Source organism: Myotis yumanensis, unplaced genomic scaffold, assembly GCF_028538775.1.
Source record: "Myotis yumanensis isolate MYYU_CA2020_CCGP unplaced genomic scaffold, mMyoYum1.0.hap1 SCAF_5, whole genome shotgun sequence".
NCBI classification, from domain to species: domain Eukaryota; kingdom Metazoa; phylum Chordata; class Mammalia; order Chiroptera; family Vespertilionidae; genus Myotis; species Myotis yumanensis.
Genome location: NW_027223756.1, coordinates 21,285,282 through 21,303,765, shown reverse-complemented (window position 1 = coordinate 21,303,765; position 18,484 = coordinate 21,285,282). Strand labels below are relative to the sequence as shown.

The window sequence follows — 18,484 nt, the reverse complement described above, 5'->3', positions numbered from 1 at the left end:
GATACATCCAGAATATGGGCCAACTGACACTGCAACAAGAAAAAAGATTTAAACCCACTGAAGAGACGACTAAAAGTGTAGAACTTGTCTGGGTCAGATTCGAGCAAACCAACTCTTAAAGACATAGCTGCGACAATGGGGGAGAACTGCTGCCCCGAGCTGGGTTCCCCAGAAGGCAGCCTCTGCAGTGGACCTCGTCCTGTAGCTGGGGTGGCCCTGCAGAGCTGTCCCGTGTTGGGCCAACAGTGCCAGACCTTAACTCCTGGCATGGATCAGCCGTGGGCTGCAGGCCACCCAGGGGAAGGGTGTGCCCTTGGGCGAAGTGTCTCTGTGCAGCTGAGGTCATCCCCAAAGGGGCGGCACAGGGCTGTCTGCGGGCAGCACTCAGCCCAGCCACTGGAACCGCAAGTCCTTCTCTCTACAGCAGAGGGTCTGGACAGCTCGTCACAGCATAACCACCCTGGGTGCTAGGTGTCCGTTTGTTGCTTATGATAATGATGTGGTTACATCAGAAAACGCCCAAATATCTAGAACGGTCTGCCTGGAATTTTCTTTTAAATACTTCAGCCAAGAAAAAGGTGAAGAATATAAAAGGACAGATGAAACAAAGGTGGCAGAAGCTCCCTATAGGAATAGGGTGAGAGGTGGGGGTGCATTGTATAATTCTCTACTTTTGAGAATGATTGAAAATGTTTAGAATAAAGTAGAAATGAAAGCATAAGGACAAAAACATGACTCTGTGGGCAGTTGAACCTGGCATTCCTTACATATTTAATTGATGTCTATGACAGCTAGAATGTTGGTTTTAGCTCAATCAAAAGTTCTCAAGGCTGAGAACTTGAAAGCCCCTCACTAAGATGTAAGCTAAAGTCTCATTCAGCTTGCAACTCCTATGACTTTGACTTCTCAGGAGGGGTCCTGTTCGCCCGTGGCTTGGGTGATCTCTTCCCATGCAGGGCAGTGCCATTCTGGTCAGCGGGTCCCCCGTGGGCTACTGGATACAGCAGGACTTGGATGCAGGCGCGCCCCCTCCAGGGCCGGGGTTCCCCCCAGGCTGATTTCCCATGGCTGCTGCGGTCAGACAGAAAGACAGCACATCAGGTGAGAGGCGGCTGCAGAGGGCTTCCCCTCTGCCCTGGTATCGACCAAGAGTTGCAAATTCAAGAGCTTTCAGAGGCCAACAGCTAACCACACATGCAGAAGGCAAGCCAAGTGTAAGAGGAATCAGAAAGCAAGAATGTTTCTCTACACGAAGAAAAATAACAGCAATCATGATGGTAAGTGGCGACCCACACTTGGCACTAATTCTGAGAGACAACAGGGAGTGGCGGGGACTGTGGCAAACTGGGGAGATTCCCCTGTCCCATCTAAAGGGGTGGGGAGGGGCCCTGGCTAGTTTGGCTCAGTGGACAGAGCATCGGCCTGTGGACTAAAGGGTTGCAGGTTCAATTCCAGTCAAGAGCACATGCCTGGGTTGCAGGCTCAATCCCCAGTAGGGGGCGTGCAGGAGGCAGCTGATCAATGATTCTTGCTCATTGATGTTTCTATCTCTCTTTCCCTCTCCCTTCCTCTCTGAAATCAATGAAAATACATTTTTTAAAAATAAAATAAAATAAAATAAAGGGGTGGGATGGGGTGCCACTCAGCTCCAGCGAATTGTTCCCATGCAGAAATGCAGATGGGTGTGGCCAGATGTTGATCTTTTCAAAAGACATGCCAGAAATCTAAACTTTTGAAATTGGAATTCTCTCCATTTGTAAAACACAGGCAGCAAATTCACATTTGAAACAAATGCAAGCCAAACAAAAGACATCTTGCAGGCTGTAAGTTAGCACAGCCCGGCCACTAGCCCATAAGACAATTTGTGCAAATTAGAAAAAGACACTTCTTCCCCTGGACACTTGACTGCCATTTTCTGGAAAATTGTAAGTATGATACAAATCGGTGGTGGCTGTCATACAAATCCTGGAGCTGCGAAAGCACGACTTACAAAACCCTGAGCGGTGGCCCCACAATTGTAGCCACCAGTTCAGAATCACCCCCACCCTGCAGAGTGGAGCTGGAGACCCGTCCGTCCGGGCTAAGAATGATGGGCACAGGGCGTGTGCAGAGGAGGACAGTTAGTGTGGGGCGGGGACGAGAAGCCCTATCTTAGGAGGGAACTAGCACCACACAACCAGTAAAGGAAATGACTTGGGGGCGCGAGACGGGGAAGAGATGGGAAAAACGAATCCCATTCGATTCCTGAAGGCAGGGCTATGGCCATTAAGTGGAAGTTTCAACCAGGAGAACAGTTTCAGTTCAAGGAAGAGCTTTCTAATAGTGACTGAATGAGGCTTTCCTGTAAGGTAGTGAGCCCTCTGCCACTAGTAGTGTGCAAGCAAAGGTCATGACGGCATAGATAGGATTCAAACATCACACAGAGGGCTGGAAATGTGGCCTCAAATTCCTTCTAACCAGTAAGTTTAGGCTTTCTTCTTTGCCCCTGGGTAGGGCCCTCTGTCCAGTGCTGGTTGCGCGCAGTCAGGGAGTCCTTGCGGGGAGCCTCAATCCTGGGAACCAGGCTCTGCCACTTACTAACGGTGTGACGTGGCCACAGTACGTCTGCCAGCCTCGGTGCCCTCCTTCGTAGGATGGGGACAATAATAGGTGATGGCAGGGTCTGAATGGGACCCCGTGTGTGCGGCTGTGCGGCCAGGCCAGGCCAGGCACACCGTGAGCACTCGGTATGGGGGTCAGGCCTCCCCCTCCCCCTCCCCCCCATGGAGAACCTTGCTTGGCTGCCTGCTGCTTCTGCTTCTCCTCTTCCAGAGCCTTCATCTTGGCCTCATACTCGTCAGCAAGTGCTTTCCACTCCTTGCGGTTGTTGGTGATCCCATCCAGCATGGGAGTGATCTCCTCATGGAAGCGGGAGAATTCCTGGGAGAGAGAAGGGGTCATCTCCCTCCCTCCTCAGAAACTCCTGGGAGGCGGGGAAACAAGATTCATTCTCCCCCCGCCCCCCACCACCACCACCAGAGTGTTAGGTGAGGAAGCTGATATGCAAATCCGGGGCGGGCTGTGCTCGGAGCTGCCTGGTTCAGATCCAGGCTCTGCCACGAGCTGTGTGACCTTGGGCAGGTCGCCTACAGAGATAATACCTACCTCAAGGGGCTGGTAACACACATCAAGCCCTGAGCCCAGGCTCCTTGTTTGACAACATACTGAGGATAACAGAGCATTGGCTGCTCTGCCCTGGTGCTCAGAGCATGACCCTCCACCCCCTGGCCCCTGAGCCTGTGTTATGTCAGAGAGGCACCTGTTCACCTCTGGGAGCACCTGAACTTCTTCCAAACCAAAGGGGTGCAGCTCACACAACAGAAAGAGCCCGGGACCGAGGGGGAGGCGGCCTGGCTCTCATCCCATCTCATGGCTGACCCCAGTGACCTCGGGCCTGTCATTTCTCATCTCTGGCCTCTGTTTCCTCACGTGGAACGTGGCCTGAGTAAAAGTAACAAGTGGGAGGTGAGTGGTGGCACAGATCATGTAAAAGTGGGTTTCTCAGAGGGAGACGGCAGCTTTGAGCAAGAGCTCAGAGAGGAATTCCAGGTCATCTGCCGACACTGGGTTACGCTGACCCGTCACATGCCCACCAGCTGGGGAAGTGAGGAGGGTGTGAGTCTGCGATGCTTCCCTTCCCTGCCTGAAACCTTGCTTAGTCGTTTGTCCCACAAGACCCCCGAGGGCTGTCTGAGGACCAGATGCCACTGCAGAGGAGAAGGGCTTTGTGAAATACCACCCGCTGGCCACTTGCCAGGGCTGAGTGTTCCTGCTGGCGTTTGGGAACCCCAGCTTTATCAACGACAAAGCCATGGGCCCGAGAAAACACAGGACCCACCTTGTAGACGAAGGTGCAGACAAAGTCAATGAAGCCGACCTGCAGCTTGGGGAGCTCGTCCGCCTTGTTTCTGTCCATCATGGGCTGGCGTGGGGGAGAAAGAGTTAACTGCGCTGGCCCCTCCTGCCGGTGAGGCATTCTTGCCAAACCAAGACCAAGCCTCCAACTCATCAAGTTTCCAGATCGAACTAGCAGGTTGCAGGAAATACAGGGCTAGCGGGACATGTTAAATAACACCATGAGGTGAGACACTGCACGACAGAAGACCCACCCTCTTCAACAAATAAATGACATACGGAAGGTTAAAAAAAGAAAGAAAGAAAGAGGATGAGGAAACAACTGTTGATGAAAAGAGACAATAAACACGGCAACAACAGGAGGGCATTGGTTCCTTGATGGGGTCCTGATCTGAGCAAATCAAACGAAATGATTTTCATTACTCAGCAGGGAAAGTGAAGGAGCTGGGGATTAGCGGATATTCACGAATTATGACTAATCATCATCATGAGGTGATCATGGTACGGTGGTTGCGTGTGTTTGTTTAAAGTTCTTATCTCTTGGCCCTAACCAGTTTGGCTCAGGGGATAGAGCTTCGGCCTGCGGACTGAAGGGTCCCAGGTTTGATTCCGGTCAAGGGCATGTACCTTGGTTGCGAGCACATCCCCAGTAGGGGGTGTGCAGGAGGCAGTTGATCGATGTTTCTAACTCTCTATCCCTCTCCCTTCCTCTCTGTAAAAAAAAAAAAAAAAAAAAAAATCAATAAAATATATTTAAAAAAATAAAGTTCTTATCTCTTAGAGACACAAACTATAACATATTCATAGAAGAAATGACCTCTGAGACTTACTTCCTTTAAAATACATCAGCCAAAAGATTAAAAATGCACAGGGAAGGGTCAGAGATAAAACAACGGCTGTCTGTGGCTAATGGTTGCATCTGGCTACAGAGGGTTCATTAGCCATGCCCTGTCCATTATAAGGTGTTAAAGGAAGAAGAGAGTCACAGATCCCACCGGCCCTTGCTGTTCACGCTCATTGCCGGCTCCTCACAGCCCTGCCACTCTCCCTCCGGCCTCACAGGGTAGCCCAGCACTTTCAGCACCTCACAGGTGAGCCCATCCCCACATCTGTGATTCTGTCCCCAAAAGGTCTCTCTCTTTTACCCCACCTTTACCTCCTAGCCCTGCCCCAGAGCAGGGCCCTCGGTGAACCCTCTAACTGGCCTCCAGCGGGGAGCTGGCTGACTGTCCAGTCAGGTTGAACTATCAACATCGGTGGGTCCTCAGCTTGACAAACAAGACCTTTCCTCCCCGGCACTCTCTGCTGTCAGAACAGGGCCGGGAGGTGGCCGCCCAGGCTGTCGGAACTAAAAGGGAAATCCAAGTTTTGGTGTCCACTTGTCAGTCTCTGCTTAGCTGCGTGGGCTAAGGCCATCCCATCAGAGCAGGGTCCCAAACTCTGGGAGGGCACCCTTGCTGGGCTCACCCCTACAGTCTCTGCTGAGGGAGGTCTGGGGTGGGGCCTGTGAATTTGCATCTCTAACATGTTCCCCAGTGAGGAGGCTGACGGTGGCCTAGGGAAAGGTCATCTCTATGTCAGGGGGTGGGGAGAGGACACAGTTCTCTGCCAGGGCAAGGTCACAGGTGTCCATCAGGAAGAGGTCACACACCCACGTCAGGCTGACGTCCCCTCGCTACTCACAATGGGGTTCTGCTGCAGCACCGTGCGCTCCAGGTCACCTTGTTCCCAGAATTCAGCAGCAACCAGCAGAGCTACCTGCAACAGGCAGACCCCCCAACCCTGAGTCAGCCCCAGCCCCAGTCCTCCTGCCCGTGTCTGCGATTCTATTCCACTCCACTTGGATTTCCAGCTCAACAAAAGCATAAACCCCACTCCGGCCCCGCCACCCCCACGTCACGGTCATCATGGGAGGGTCCTAGAGTGAGCTCCGTGTCTTGCCGGAGGAGGATGGGGCAAAGTGGGCTGCCTCTGGAGCTGGGGATCCCAAGCCGCCTTAGCTGCCGCCACCAGTACTGGAACCCCCTCCTCTCAGCTCCGGAGGAGGCCATACCTTGCTCTGCACTTCCCAGGGCTTGGTGATGGCTGAGAGATCACAGGCGGTCATCATCATGGCCCTGGGCACAGGACACCACCCATCAGTCCAGAGCCATTGAAGGCTGCACGTACTGTTGATTCCATCTACCCCTTCTTTCTGTCCCCCAACTAGTACGTGACCTCACCCCATTGTGAGGAGGGGGGGTCACTTCCCCAGTACATCTGAGGGGGGGCTTTGAAGTCAGACGGTGGCTTAAATCCTGCCTCTGTCAATTACCAGGAGTTTGACATTGAGCAATTAAACCAACCTCTCCGAGCCTCAGTGTGTTTGACTGTAATAATAATGGCAGTTTCTTCATGGAGTGGGTGCAAGATTGAATGAGATAATATGTATAAAAATCGTAGCATGCACCTGGGCAAAGTATGTGCACAATAAATATTGGTAATTATCATGAACATGTTTTGGGTTTTTATGATATACCCCACTCTGTTCTAGCCATTTTGTAGAGATCAATTTCATTTCAATCTCATCACATCTTCAGAGTTAACTTCTCACCTGTCTAGTATAGAACAATGTTTGTCAACCTTTTCCCGTCATCCTCCCTGTCTCCTGCCAAAAATTCTTCTTAGACAAAGTTTTTCTATAATTGCTCCACCATGAAATTTTAATCACCACAGACATACTGTATATCTGTTCAGAGGGCCACAGGCCATTGAAACATCTAAGATTTTTTGCTCATCTCCCAAGAACCACTTGTGCCTCAGTGGGCAATGCTTGTGTGGCTGTCATTGAGAAGAAGCTTTGCATTAAGAAGTAGAGGAAGGAATTGTCAAAACCTACAAGCGGTACACTTAGGACCTGCACATTTCATTGTAGGTGATGTTTGCCTTAAAAGAAAAAAAAAAGAGCTGTAAACAAATATTGACCTCTAGTTAATGAGATACGTGCTGATGTATTTGCAGGAAAGTGCGCTGATGCCTGCAACTTACTCTGAAACGCATCCAACAAATAAGCTGGATCGACAGATAAAGGGACGAGTTGACAATAATGTGTTAATGGCAGAATCTGGAGGGTGGGCATAACATTCTTTCAACTCTCTGTGTGTCTGAAAATTTTTCCTAGTAAAATGTTGCTGCAAATAAAAAGTGAACTCATGAAATTAAAAAAAAAAAAGGAGTTGAGGAAAGGATTGGGGAAAGAAGGAAAGGATTGAAAGATGAACTCTTAAAGGAATTTCCTAACAATAGGAAGGTGAGATAAGTATTATTACACAGGCAGGTACAACATACGATGGAAAGGGAGGGGAAGGGACAAAGAATTAGAGCAAGATCGGGGAATTCAAGAAGGTGTTTCAGAGACGGGGGGGGGGGGGGGGGGGGGCAGGGGGTAGTGACATGAACATCTGGGGTGGGAATCTAGGGCCACGTGGTGTGGGTGTGAATCCTTGCTGGGGAGTGTAGACTGTATCCAACAGGCATGGAGAGCTATTGGAAATTTAGGGCCCAGTCATGACCTCTTCAGAGCTGGGCTGTAGCGAAGCAGGTTGGCAACACTTGTAGGATGGAGAGGGTAGGAAGGAAGGAGGGGAAGTGCAGTAATTCTCAGAATCCTCTACTATTGAATCCCTGTAAATTATTCTTTTTAAAAAATATATTTTTATTGATTTCAGATAGGAAGGGAGAGGGAGAGAGAGATAGAAACATCAATGATGAGAGAGAATCATTGATTGGCTGCCTCCTGTACACCCCCTATAGGGGATTGAGCCCACAACCAGGCATGTGCCCTTGACCGGAATTAAACCCGGGACCCTTTAGTCTGCAGGCCGATGCTCTATCCACTGAGCCAAACCAGCCAGGGCTGTAAATTATTCTTTATTTCAGTTCGTGTATGCTTAATTTCTGACTGGTCCTTTTTCATGTCTTTGACATTCTAAGATCCTTGAAAGTCTCATGAAGATCCTTGACTAACTTTATAACCATGGTTTTGAACTCTGTATCCAGTAGTTAACTTGTTTCCATTTCTTTCCTTTTGTGACCTGTTTCTTTGTCTCCACATTTTGGCTGCTTCCCTGTGTTTGTTTCTATGTATTAGGTCAGTGATGGTGAACCTATGACACGTGAACTCATTTTTTTGGTTGATTTTTCTTTGTTAAATGGCATTCAAATATATAAAATAAATATCAAAAATATAAGTCTTTGTTTTACTATGGCTGCAAATATCAAAAAAATTCTATATGTGACACGACACTAGAGTTAAGTTAGGGTTTTTCAAAATGCTGACACGCCGAGCTCAAAAGGTTTGCCATCACTGTATTAGGTAGAGCTGCTATGCCTCCTGGGATTGGTAGAGTGGCCTTATGTGGTAGGTGTCCTGTGGGGCCCAGTGGCTCGGGGTGGAGGTGCCCAGGCAGGGCCCAGCTGTGAAGCCGGCCAGGCTGGTACTAGTGCCGGGTCTGGGGCCTTTTATTGATAGGCGTGGAGCATGCTGTCACCAGCTGCAGCTTGCTTGAGAGATTTTAGTGAAGTCTGAAGCCTGTGCCAGGACAAGCCATTCATATGGGAAAGCTGCTTCAAACAGCTTGGGTGGGGCTACAAATTGGATGGGGCGGGGTCTCAGGGGATCCCCCGGGCGGAGCAAACAGCGTGGGCCATGTTGATGGAAACTGGTCAGCTATGACAGGGGAGGTCCCAGCACAGGCACAGTGACCCCTTGGAGCACCCTCATCTGGGAGAAAGTGCCCGGGAATTCCTGCCCTGATGCCGGACCAGCCAGTTCCTCCCCTTATGTGTCTGGGTCCCGCGGTGCTGGAACTTGGAAGCAGCCAGAAGTGTAAGTTTGTGCGCGGCCTTTAAGAGGAACACCTGGGATTCCAGCACCCTCCGCGTCACTGAGCCCCAAACCCGCTGGTTTTTACAGCCCTTAATTGCAGGGACTTCTCTTCCCAGCTCTGGAACCCTGGTCTGGTGTGGGGCTGGGACCCCCTGTTTTTTACGGGCAGCCTCCGCAGGAACAATCTCCCTCCCGATTCTAAAAAAAAGCACACATTGGTTCCACGCCTCCGGCCCCAGTACTTCTCTCAATGTGCTTTTTTCTTTACTTCTCTAGTTACAGGACTTCCATTCAGCCAGCGTTCAGGCGGTTCTAAGTGATGGTGGTTCTGTATTTTAATTGTAATTCGGATGTGGTTGTGGGAGGCGGCGAGCACAGGCGGTTACCTATGCTGCCATCTTGGTTCTTTTCTAAATATCTTTAATTAAGCAAACCCTCAAGCAAATAAGCTTTCAGACATGCATACATTTCTTAGAAACACCTTTATGTTTTGTAATAACTTCAGAAGACGCGCCTTTTGCGTAATGCTAAGTGTTGTAGATACCTTATGCTTACCGTCAAACAGATTAAACAAATGAACGGTCAGCTTGGCATAGAAGAGTCACTGGCTTCCTGTTACCTGTCAGGGCCCTCATTTTAAGTCCACAGGTGTGGCTTCACTGAGTGTTTACTGTGCTCGGCTGGAGAGATCACGTGAAAATCAGTCCCAGCTGTTGGGGAAACACACCTCAGTGTTTCATAGACCGAGATCTGGTGTGTGGGGGGATGGGGAGAGGACACTGGGGTACCAGAAAGGCCAATCCAAAGCCTCATGCCCAAAAACAAGGCATTACAAGGACAAGAGATGAAGGAGATGATAAAAAGAAGTGTCCAGATAGGCAAGGCATTTGAGAAGTAAACTCAACAGGGCTTGGGGAGTAGATTAGACATGCAAAGTGAGGAAGAGGGAGGTGTCTGGGTGGAGAGTTAGGGACAGCATGGTTATCATGTAGAAGAGAGTAGGAGTATGTCATGAAGACTTTGCATGCTGAGAAATTTATTCCATTTCCTCTTGGCAAGTCTTCAAGAGCAGGGGATGGAGCTGAATGGGAGAACAGTATAAAATGCCATGCAGAACTTTGGGATCAGACACAATTAGATCCTCGGTCTTCTTACTTGCTGCACCCAGAGCAAGTGACTTAATGTGTTTGAGTCTCCATTTGCTCATTTGTAAAATGAGATCATTCCTAGCTGGTTTGGCTCAGTGGATAGAGCATCCACCTGAGGACTGAAGGGTCCCAGGTTTGATTCGGTCAAAAGAGTACATGCCTAGGTTACAGGCTTGATCCTCAGTTGGGGGCATGCAGGAGGCAGCCAACCAATGATTCTCTCTCATCATTGATGTTTCTATCTCTCTCTCCCTCTCCCTTCCTCTTTGAAATCAATAAAAATATATTAAAAATAAAGAAAGAAAATGAGATAATCATATTAGATGGGATCATATGAAATTCAGATTTTGTGGATCAAAAACAGTAAAAAATCAGCAATTTCATATGTTCAAAGTAATTAATCCGTCCTGAGATGATTTTGCTAGTGCACGCATTGTCCTCCTCTTCATTATCATTACCTTCCTCACATGAAGCATTTGTTCAGGGTTGCCAGGTGAGTCCAGCTGCCTGGCTGAAACAAGCTGAGCTCCTCCCCACCTGGCCCATCCCCAGAGCAAATGTCTCTTCCATGCAGCTGTGCAGCTCAGTGGCCCTTCTCCCTGGCCCCTGAAAACATCCCAGCCAACCTGAACGGGCACCCAGGCACGCCCTGGCGTTACACCTGGCCTGGCGGTTGTGGCCTGCAGGGGGAAGGTCTGAGGGAGCCCGAGAAAACTGTGGGTGTGCAGGAGACGGGTGGAGTGACTTGGGTTCCGCCCTTTGGTTCTCCACTAATGCCCATGTGACAGTCGGCGAGTCACTTTGTCCCTGAGGGCCTGACATTCCTCATTTGAAAAATATATCCATTAATTGAACTTATATAAGTATTTTTTTCTTTGACCATAGGCCTCCAAGTGTTGACATTTTTTCTTTTGGATTAAGTTATTATTTTTACACAATTAACCAATAAAATATACATATTGCCTATTTTTTATATTTAATTACTACACACTCAAAGTAAATATTTGTGGAAATTCATCTCTTACTGAGACAGGATAAGACTATTTTTTAAAAATCAGTTAATGAATGAATATTTCTTATCGTTAGGCTGAGATAGGAATTAACAGCTATTTTCTGCCATTTTTTAATTTGTATAGGTGCAGCTAATTAGAAACCTTGGGAATGGATGGAGTTTTGTTACAACACTGTCACCCAATTCTTTGAATTTTTCCAAATCAACCGTTAACAATCATACTGTAATCATTATTCTGAATGGTCAATCAGCTGGTGATTCAGTGAGATTCTCCTTCAGTTTTGTTTAAAGCTAACATTATGATCATTCACTTCCTCAATTTCTGGGAAGTATGCCATAAAGGTTTGACCGAGACCTTCACATGACTGTAAATTACACCCCTGACAGTTTCTCTGCAACACTTTGGTAAGCCCAAGATACTCAGAATGGGTTAGATCTAGTAAAACATTACTAGTTATATCTCCCAGTGTTAATTTTTTTATAAAGTGCTTGTACCAAATAACAATTTTTAACTATTTCACCAAAACTTTGAAGCTACAAATATTTTTTAAATATATTTTAATTGATTTCAGAGAGGAAGGGAGAGGGAGAGAGAGATAGAAACATCAATGATGAGAGAGAATCATTGGTCGGCTGCCACACTGGGGATGGAGCCCCGCAACACGGGCCAGTGCCCTGACCGGGACTCGAACCGTGACCTCCTGGTTCATAGGTCTACACTCAACCACTGAGACACCACGGCCGGGCTGAAGCTGCAGATTTGACTCATTTAATTTGTGAGAATGTTTGGCATGAACATAATCGGAAATGCCAGTCTTTTACTGTCAACAAAAGCAGGCAAATCAGACTTGTTTCTGTCAGAAAGAATCTGATTTTCTTTTTCAGCTCAAATAAGCATGTTAGAATGCATCCTTATTTTTTATTCTTAATTCCAAGAAAGGTAGAAGTAGATAGATGTGTAGGGAGACTAGATAGATAGGTAGATAGATAAATAGGTAGACAGACGGACAATAGTGATGCGGATGAAATCAAGTGCAGCTGCCTTCAGCGCTTGTTACTGGTGCACTTTTGTCCTGACATCAGTGGAACATTCACTGAAGGAAGGAAGTTTGTACAATGTCTCAGCTTCTGCTGCCCCATCGTTCAATCCAAATTCTCTTTTGCTAGTGCCTTTTTCTGCTTTCAACAAAAAATATATAAGACAGGGAAGGCCTGAAGCCCGTCCTTGGGTTTATAATGCCTTGGTTAAGAGGCTTCCAAATAGTCCCTCTGTTTGATGGCCCAGAGGCCTTCACTCCGTAGGAAGATTCAAGGAAGAGCAAGTTTGCCTTTATTTTGTGAAGTGGGAGAGGAGTGCGGGAACTGACAGTGTGACACCCTCTGTGCTTTCTTAGGAAGATACTGCTAAGGAAGAGAGCGTTGGTTCCTGCGAGGCCAGCCACACCACCATACATCTTGCAAGGCTTGGGGTTGGGGAGGTAGCGGGAGGGGTTTGTGTGCCTCAGTCTGAAGACTTCCACTAACACTACCTGGGCTTTTTCAGTGATTGAAGTATGGCCTTTGCCTTTTTGAGAAAATTGTATTTTGGAAATCCTTCCTATCTTTTTTTTTTGTAAAGGCTACATGGCGTTCCATTGTATGAAAAGTAGCATATTTATTTACAAAAAATTAGTAAACAGAAACCTCATTTCAAATGTAGTAGGGCTCTGAGCAGTGGTTAGAGCAGCCATGGGCAAACTACGGCCCGCGGGCCGGATCCAGCCCGTTTGAAATGAATAAAACTAAAAAAAAAAAAAAAAAAAAAAGACCGTACCCTTTTATGTAATGATGTTTACTTTGAATTTATATTAGTTCACACAAACACTCCATCCATGCTTTTGTTCCGGTCCTCCGGTCCAGTTTAAGAACCCATTGTGGCCCTCGAGTCAAAAACTTTGCCCACCCCTGGGTTAGAGCGTCAACTCGTGCACCGAAGGGTCACAGGTTCTGTTCCCCGTCAAGGGCACATACCTGGGTTGCAGGTTCAATTCCTAGCCCTGGTCTCAGGTCACATGCAGGAGGCAACCAATAAATGTTCCTCTCTCTCTTTCTCTTTCTCTCTCTCTCCCTCTCCCTCTCCCCCCTCCCTTTCTTCCTCCCTCTACTTTCTCTAAAAAGCAATGGGAAAAAATATCCTCAGGTGAGGCTCAACAAAACAAATAAAAAAGTACTAGGGAGGCCAGAAGGGGGCGCTCTCTCACGCCCTACATAGTCCTCAAAGCATAACAGGGAGCTCTCTGTTTATGGTAGTCCTCCCAATTCCCTCTTCCCCTCTACAAAATAATTTCCTCTTTGTTTTAGCAGACTCGTATGCCATGGTTGCTTGTTCTGTATTGCAATTCTTTGTTACTCCTGAATCGACCTATTTTGCTGGCAAAATATCTAGCTGACTTTTTGTGCCCCCAAAAGGATATTTAAGTTGCTTTCCATCTTTTTTTGTGATTACAAATAATGCTGCGATGAATAACTTTGTACATACTCCTTGGCACACAGGCGGGAGGATACCTAGGGGGTAAATCCTAGGTGTGGACTGCTGGGTCTGAGAGTATTTACAGTTGTCGGGGGTGTTGCCCACAGTAAAGGCTGCACCCATGTACATTCCCAGCAGTGAATGAGATTGCCTGTTGCCACTCACTCTGCCCAGCCGCAGTGTGCTATCAAATGTTTAATCTTTGCCAGGAGGAGTGTAAATAATAATGATATCTCAGTGTAATTTGATTTTGCATTTCTCTTAATATGAGCACAGTCTTCTTCTCACATGTTTACACCCCTCTGTATTCTTTTCTGGGAAAGAACTGTTCATGCCTTTTGCTCAGTTTTCAATTGGATTAGTCTTTTTCTTGAATTGTATTAACACTCTATTTACTAAGGAATTAGGTCGGTCTCTCTCTCTCTCTCTTTCTCTCTCTCTCTCTCTCTCTCGTCAGAAGTGCTGCAGATATTCTTCCCCAGGTTATCATTTGCATTCTGACTTCAGCTATGCATTCCTATGTGTGTTGTGCAGAAATCCCTCATTTTTAGGTAGTCACGTTTACAAATCAATTTATGACTTGAATTTTATGTCTCACTTAGAAGCACTTACTCTGGAGTTATTCTTTTTAACTCTACCAATTATCACAAAAATGAAGTAGATATTTTCCTTGAAATGACCTTAAATGAATAGTTAACTAAGGAGCATAGACAGTGTTTAATATAAAGCCCCCCTACCCGGGAACAGGGTGTTCTTCCCACTTGTTCACTTCTCCGCTGCGCCATTTTGAAATGTCAGGTGAGGCTGCTCCCTGGTCGGTAGTCTGCATGTGCCCCCTGCTCAGGGGGGAGCAGGTCCCACAGCTCCCAAGGATCGGGGACCCTTGTGGAGGCCTGATTGGACAATGCAGGGCTGAGGGAATGGCAACTTGCCCCTTGTCCCCTCTTCCCTGCGCCTGTCCCAGTGGCTGCCCCTTCTCTGTTGCAGAGGTTGCTACATTTGTGACTTAATTAAGCCTCATCTCCACAGAAGCACCTGGAGATAAACAATCAACCTGACACTTCCTTGGAAAGGCCTGGTCTCTGCTGACCGTCAACACCCAGGACCCATCACAGGGGAGCCAGGGGACTTGGGCCACGTATTCACAAAGGGCCTTTCATTTATGCTTCTCACCCCATCATGAATTGAGGTGACTCATGGGAGCACACTGAGAGACGTGAAAGAAGGTATTTACCAGAGAACTTCTATATGAGTCCCATTACCAGACCTCCTGCTAACAGGGCCACGATACATTTTATATAAATCAGGTGACTCGTTTATGAATAGCACAGCTAGACTGCAGGACGTTGCTATATAGAAAGGAATACTAAAATGAAGCCACATATTTTGAGTGACACATAGTTATCACCCAAATCATAATTAGCACAATACTCTGTTTTGTAAAAAAAAATGTTAAAGTTATAATTTTACCACCAATTCTGAATTATATGAAGGAAACACTTCAAATATTATACTTTTTTTATACAGAGAAATAAAATAACACTGTATTGTTTTGAATTTTAGTGCCAAAAAAAAAAAAAAAAAGGTTAATCATATACCATGATTTCTACAATTCTGGTTTGGCATAACCTCATTTTCCCCCCAGATGTTAAAGGCCTCCAAAATGGACAGTGCCCCAGGGGTCTTCTGAGGGCAGCAAGGCCTGTCACTTCAGCAGCTCATTTTATGATCCTGGGATAAGGATCAGGGTTTAAGCCCCATCTCAACTCACATAACGATTTCCTTCCGCGTCTGTTCCAGCATCATGTACTGCGTCCACTCCTGTTGCGTTTCAAATGTCTTCGATTGGTCCACGATCTTTTGGAACATTGTCCTCTTCCTACAAAACACACCGATTTGTTAATGGAGCAAATCTTAGAACAAGACACGCCTGGGCTTCTAACATCGGCTATTTCAGATAGAGGCTTCTTAAAACAACATTAAAAGAACCAGGGCCTGGGAGTGAAGACCTAGGTTTCTAATCCAGACTCTGTCAAACTTGTTATCTGATCCTAGCAAATCTCTTTCCCTGGATCTCAGTTTTCCATCTGTACAATGGGAGCGATACTATCTAACTCACAGAGCTGTGGTGAGAAGTAATGGTCCATAGCACAAGGGTTGTGCCTCGCACACAGTACAGATGAATCGCTCGGAACTGTGATGTTTCTTATTGTAATCATCATTGCTATCGCTACTCTTATTCTTAAAATGAGAAGAAATACTGACTTGAAATACAGGGCGAGGTCTGTGGCGATGATGGCTATGTCCATCATGTGGATTGCATGTTCGTGCTGCCTGCGATTGAGGTTTTGGAAGATGTTCAAGCCCTAAGGAGGAGATCAGAGGAGAGGTGTGAGAAGTGATCCTGGCGGTAAAGTCACCCAACTACCCATGGTCACCCCAGATGACGGGAGAGGCAGCCCAGGCCAATGCGGGCTTCCTGTGAGGTGGGGGCTCCTGTGCAGAGGGCCCTCCTCCTACCTCATCTCGCAGCAATGTTTTTCCAAACTCCAAGTGGTGTCTTTCCAAGATGGAGGAGCCATGGAGCTTGGCCAGTGGGTTCTGGGATCTGAATGGCAAAGAAAGGGAGACACACACAGAGAGAAGCAACATGGAATGGCGGAGATGAAGGTTAAAGACGTCACCCAGTCCTGCCACCTCCTGATTCTGCCGGCAGAGAGGCTAAGCCCAGAGTGAGAGGAACTTGTCAGACAGTGAGGGTGGGAGCCTGGACTAGCCATCAGGTCTCCTGGCCCTTAGGCTTTAGCGGATTCTGAGGGTCTCTGGGGTCATGGACTCATTAGAGAAGCTGTTGAATAGTGTGGACTCTCATCCCCAGAAAAAGGCACAAAACATACACAATGCCAAGTGCAATTTTAGAGATTCATGTACCTCCTATAGTCATCCATAAACACTGGTGCTGGGCCATTCTTTAATGGTCACCAAGCCCTAAATCCTCCATACCTGAGTCTTAGGGGAAACCATTAAATCCCTCAAAGCAGTGTGTTTTTTCTCGTCTTTATTTAATAAATATTTTTTCAGCATTTACCGTGGATCACACAGTGACCTCAGTACTTAGCTTCTCACAAGATAAGATGTAAACACAGTCTCTAGCCTTGGAGCAGCATGCAAGTATTGAGAAGACTCAGAGAAGCATGTTCTGGTGCTTGTTAATGACTTACAGATTATGGGCGCTGGGCAGAGCCTCAGTTCCTCATCTGTAATATGGGTATAACATTCATTCCTGCTCTGCCCAGCCCACAAGTTGGTCATGAGGGTCCACCAAGATCATGGTTCAAGGACCATGCTTCAGAGCCTATCTGAAATCTAAGCTCTGAGAGGACAGGGACTGTGTCTGTTTTGTTCAGCATGTACCTCCTTTGCCTAGCTTAGGGCCTTCCACACTTGTATTTGGAGCATTATCAATACAAGGTGGATGAATGATTATCAGTTACTAACCTCTTGGCTTAAATTAGTTCAGTAGGTAGGAAGGGAAGGAAGAGAGTGAGGGAGTTTAATGTATTTGTTTCCTGTTGCTGCTATAAAAAATTACGACAAACTCAATGGCTTAAAACTAAAAATGTATTATCTACAGCTCTACAGTTCAGTCTAAAATGGGTCTGCAGACTGCCTTTCTTTCTGGAGACTCTAGGGGAGAACCTATTTCCTTGCTTTTTCTAGCTTCTAGAGGCCGCCTATATCCTTGGATTTTGCAGCTTATCTTCCACTCCCAAAGCCTGCAGTGTAGTATCTTCTCTCCTCTCTTACTTCCCTCCTCCCCCTTATAAGGACTCTTCTGATTACATGGGACCCACTCAGATGATCCAGGATAATCCCTATATTTCAAGATCCTTCACTTCATCATAGCTTTGCAATCCCTTTTGGATATAGGGCGACATATTCCCAGGCTCCAGGCATTTGGGCGTGGAAATAGTTGGGGATCATTTATTCTGTTTGTTGCAGGAGTTTACCCAGACCCAAAGGGCAGGAGGAAGTGGGGAGCTGTGGACAGCGGGACTTACCCCCGGGCCAGTGAATCTGTCTAGAAGCTGTTCAGACTTGGGGAATGGATCCTGGGGTAGAGGGTAGGATGGGAGCGGGGGGGGGGGGGGGGGGGGGGGGCGCGGCTGGGAAGGGCTGACTCACTTCATCTGGTAGAGGTTGTTGGTGCCTCTGTGGTCGATGTCGTGGCAGAAGGCAGCAGTGACCATGGCCAAGGCCTCCAGGTCTGTGAAGTATCGTTTCAGCTTTCCGGTCTGGAAGGACAATCAGAGGTGCCACTCACTCCTGTCTGGTAGGATTGGAAGCAGGACTGAAGGGCAAGCGGAGGGCCTCGAGCTTGGAAACATCAACCTGATCTTGGCTCTGCCCCTGTGGCCGCAGGGAGGTCAGATGTTTGCCTGAGATGCAGGACTTTCCATGCTGGAACTGGAACTGTCCCAGGCAAACGGGGATGGCTGGTCACCCTCCCTCCTCCTGAGCAACCTTTGCTGGTCCCATCTCTCTCTGGGCCTCAGTATCCCAATCTGCACACTAGAGGCAAAGGGCATTGGGATAGATGACTGATGAGAAACTTGCAGCCGCGAGGTTGTAGGATTCGGAGGGTTTTTGAACATGGCCACACTGGTAAAGCCAGCCATCCGAACCTGGTCTACCGGTTCAAGCACAGCCCTGGGGAATCTACCCCTGAGTCTTCCTCATATACCTTGTTGAGTGTTGGAGGTGGGGTGGGGGGTGGGGGGAGCCTGGAGAGGTGATGCTGACTCTGTGACTCTAAAAAATAAGTCAAGTCTAAGCGGTGTCACCGTCATTTTATTTGGTGACAGGGCCAGAATTCCTGCCTCCAGGCTCCAGTGCCTACTCTGGCCTGACCATTCCAGCCACAGAGAAAGGAATGAGAACGAGGAAGGTGGGGCAGAGATTTGCATCATTATCTGCATGGGAAATCACCTAAGTGAAATATAAAGCGCTCTGAATCCTCTGAGCCAGAAATGAGGAACACCAACACACGTTAG

At 47.6% G+C, this 18,484-nt stretch overlaps 1 protein-coding gene across 2 annotated transcripts in view; it reads right to left on the bottom strand.

Annotated features, from left to right (window-relative positions):
- Positions 1–758: 758 nt before the first annotated feature.
- Positions 759–18,484, bottom strand: part of PDE6A (phosphodiesterase 6A) — a 44,560-nt gene continuing 26,834 nt past the window's right edge. For both annotated transcript variants that reach the window (XM_070414618.1, XM_070414619.1), the window contains 9 exons: positions 17,616–17,725; positions 15,951–16,038; positions 15,696–15,796; positions 15,202–15,309; positions 5,948–6,011; positions 5,578–5,652; positions 3,878–3,961; positions 2,772–2,919; positions 759–1,071 (listed from right to left, as the gene is read on the bottom strand). In XM_070414618.1, the coding sequence (XP_070270719.1) occupies positions 992–1,071; positions 2,772–2,919; positions 3,878–3,961; positions 5,578–5,652; positions 5,948–6,011; positions 15,202–15,309; positions 15,696–15,796; positions 15,951–16,038; positions 17,616–17,725 (858 nt within the window). In that variant the 3' untranslated portion in view covers positions 759–991. The remainder of the gene's footprint in view (positions 1,072–2,771; positions 2,920–3,877; positions 3,962–5,577; positions 5,653–5,947; positions 6,012–15,201; positions 15,310–15,695; positions 15,797–15,950; positions 16,039–17,615; positions 17,726–18,484) is intronic.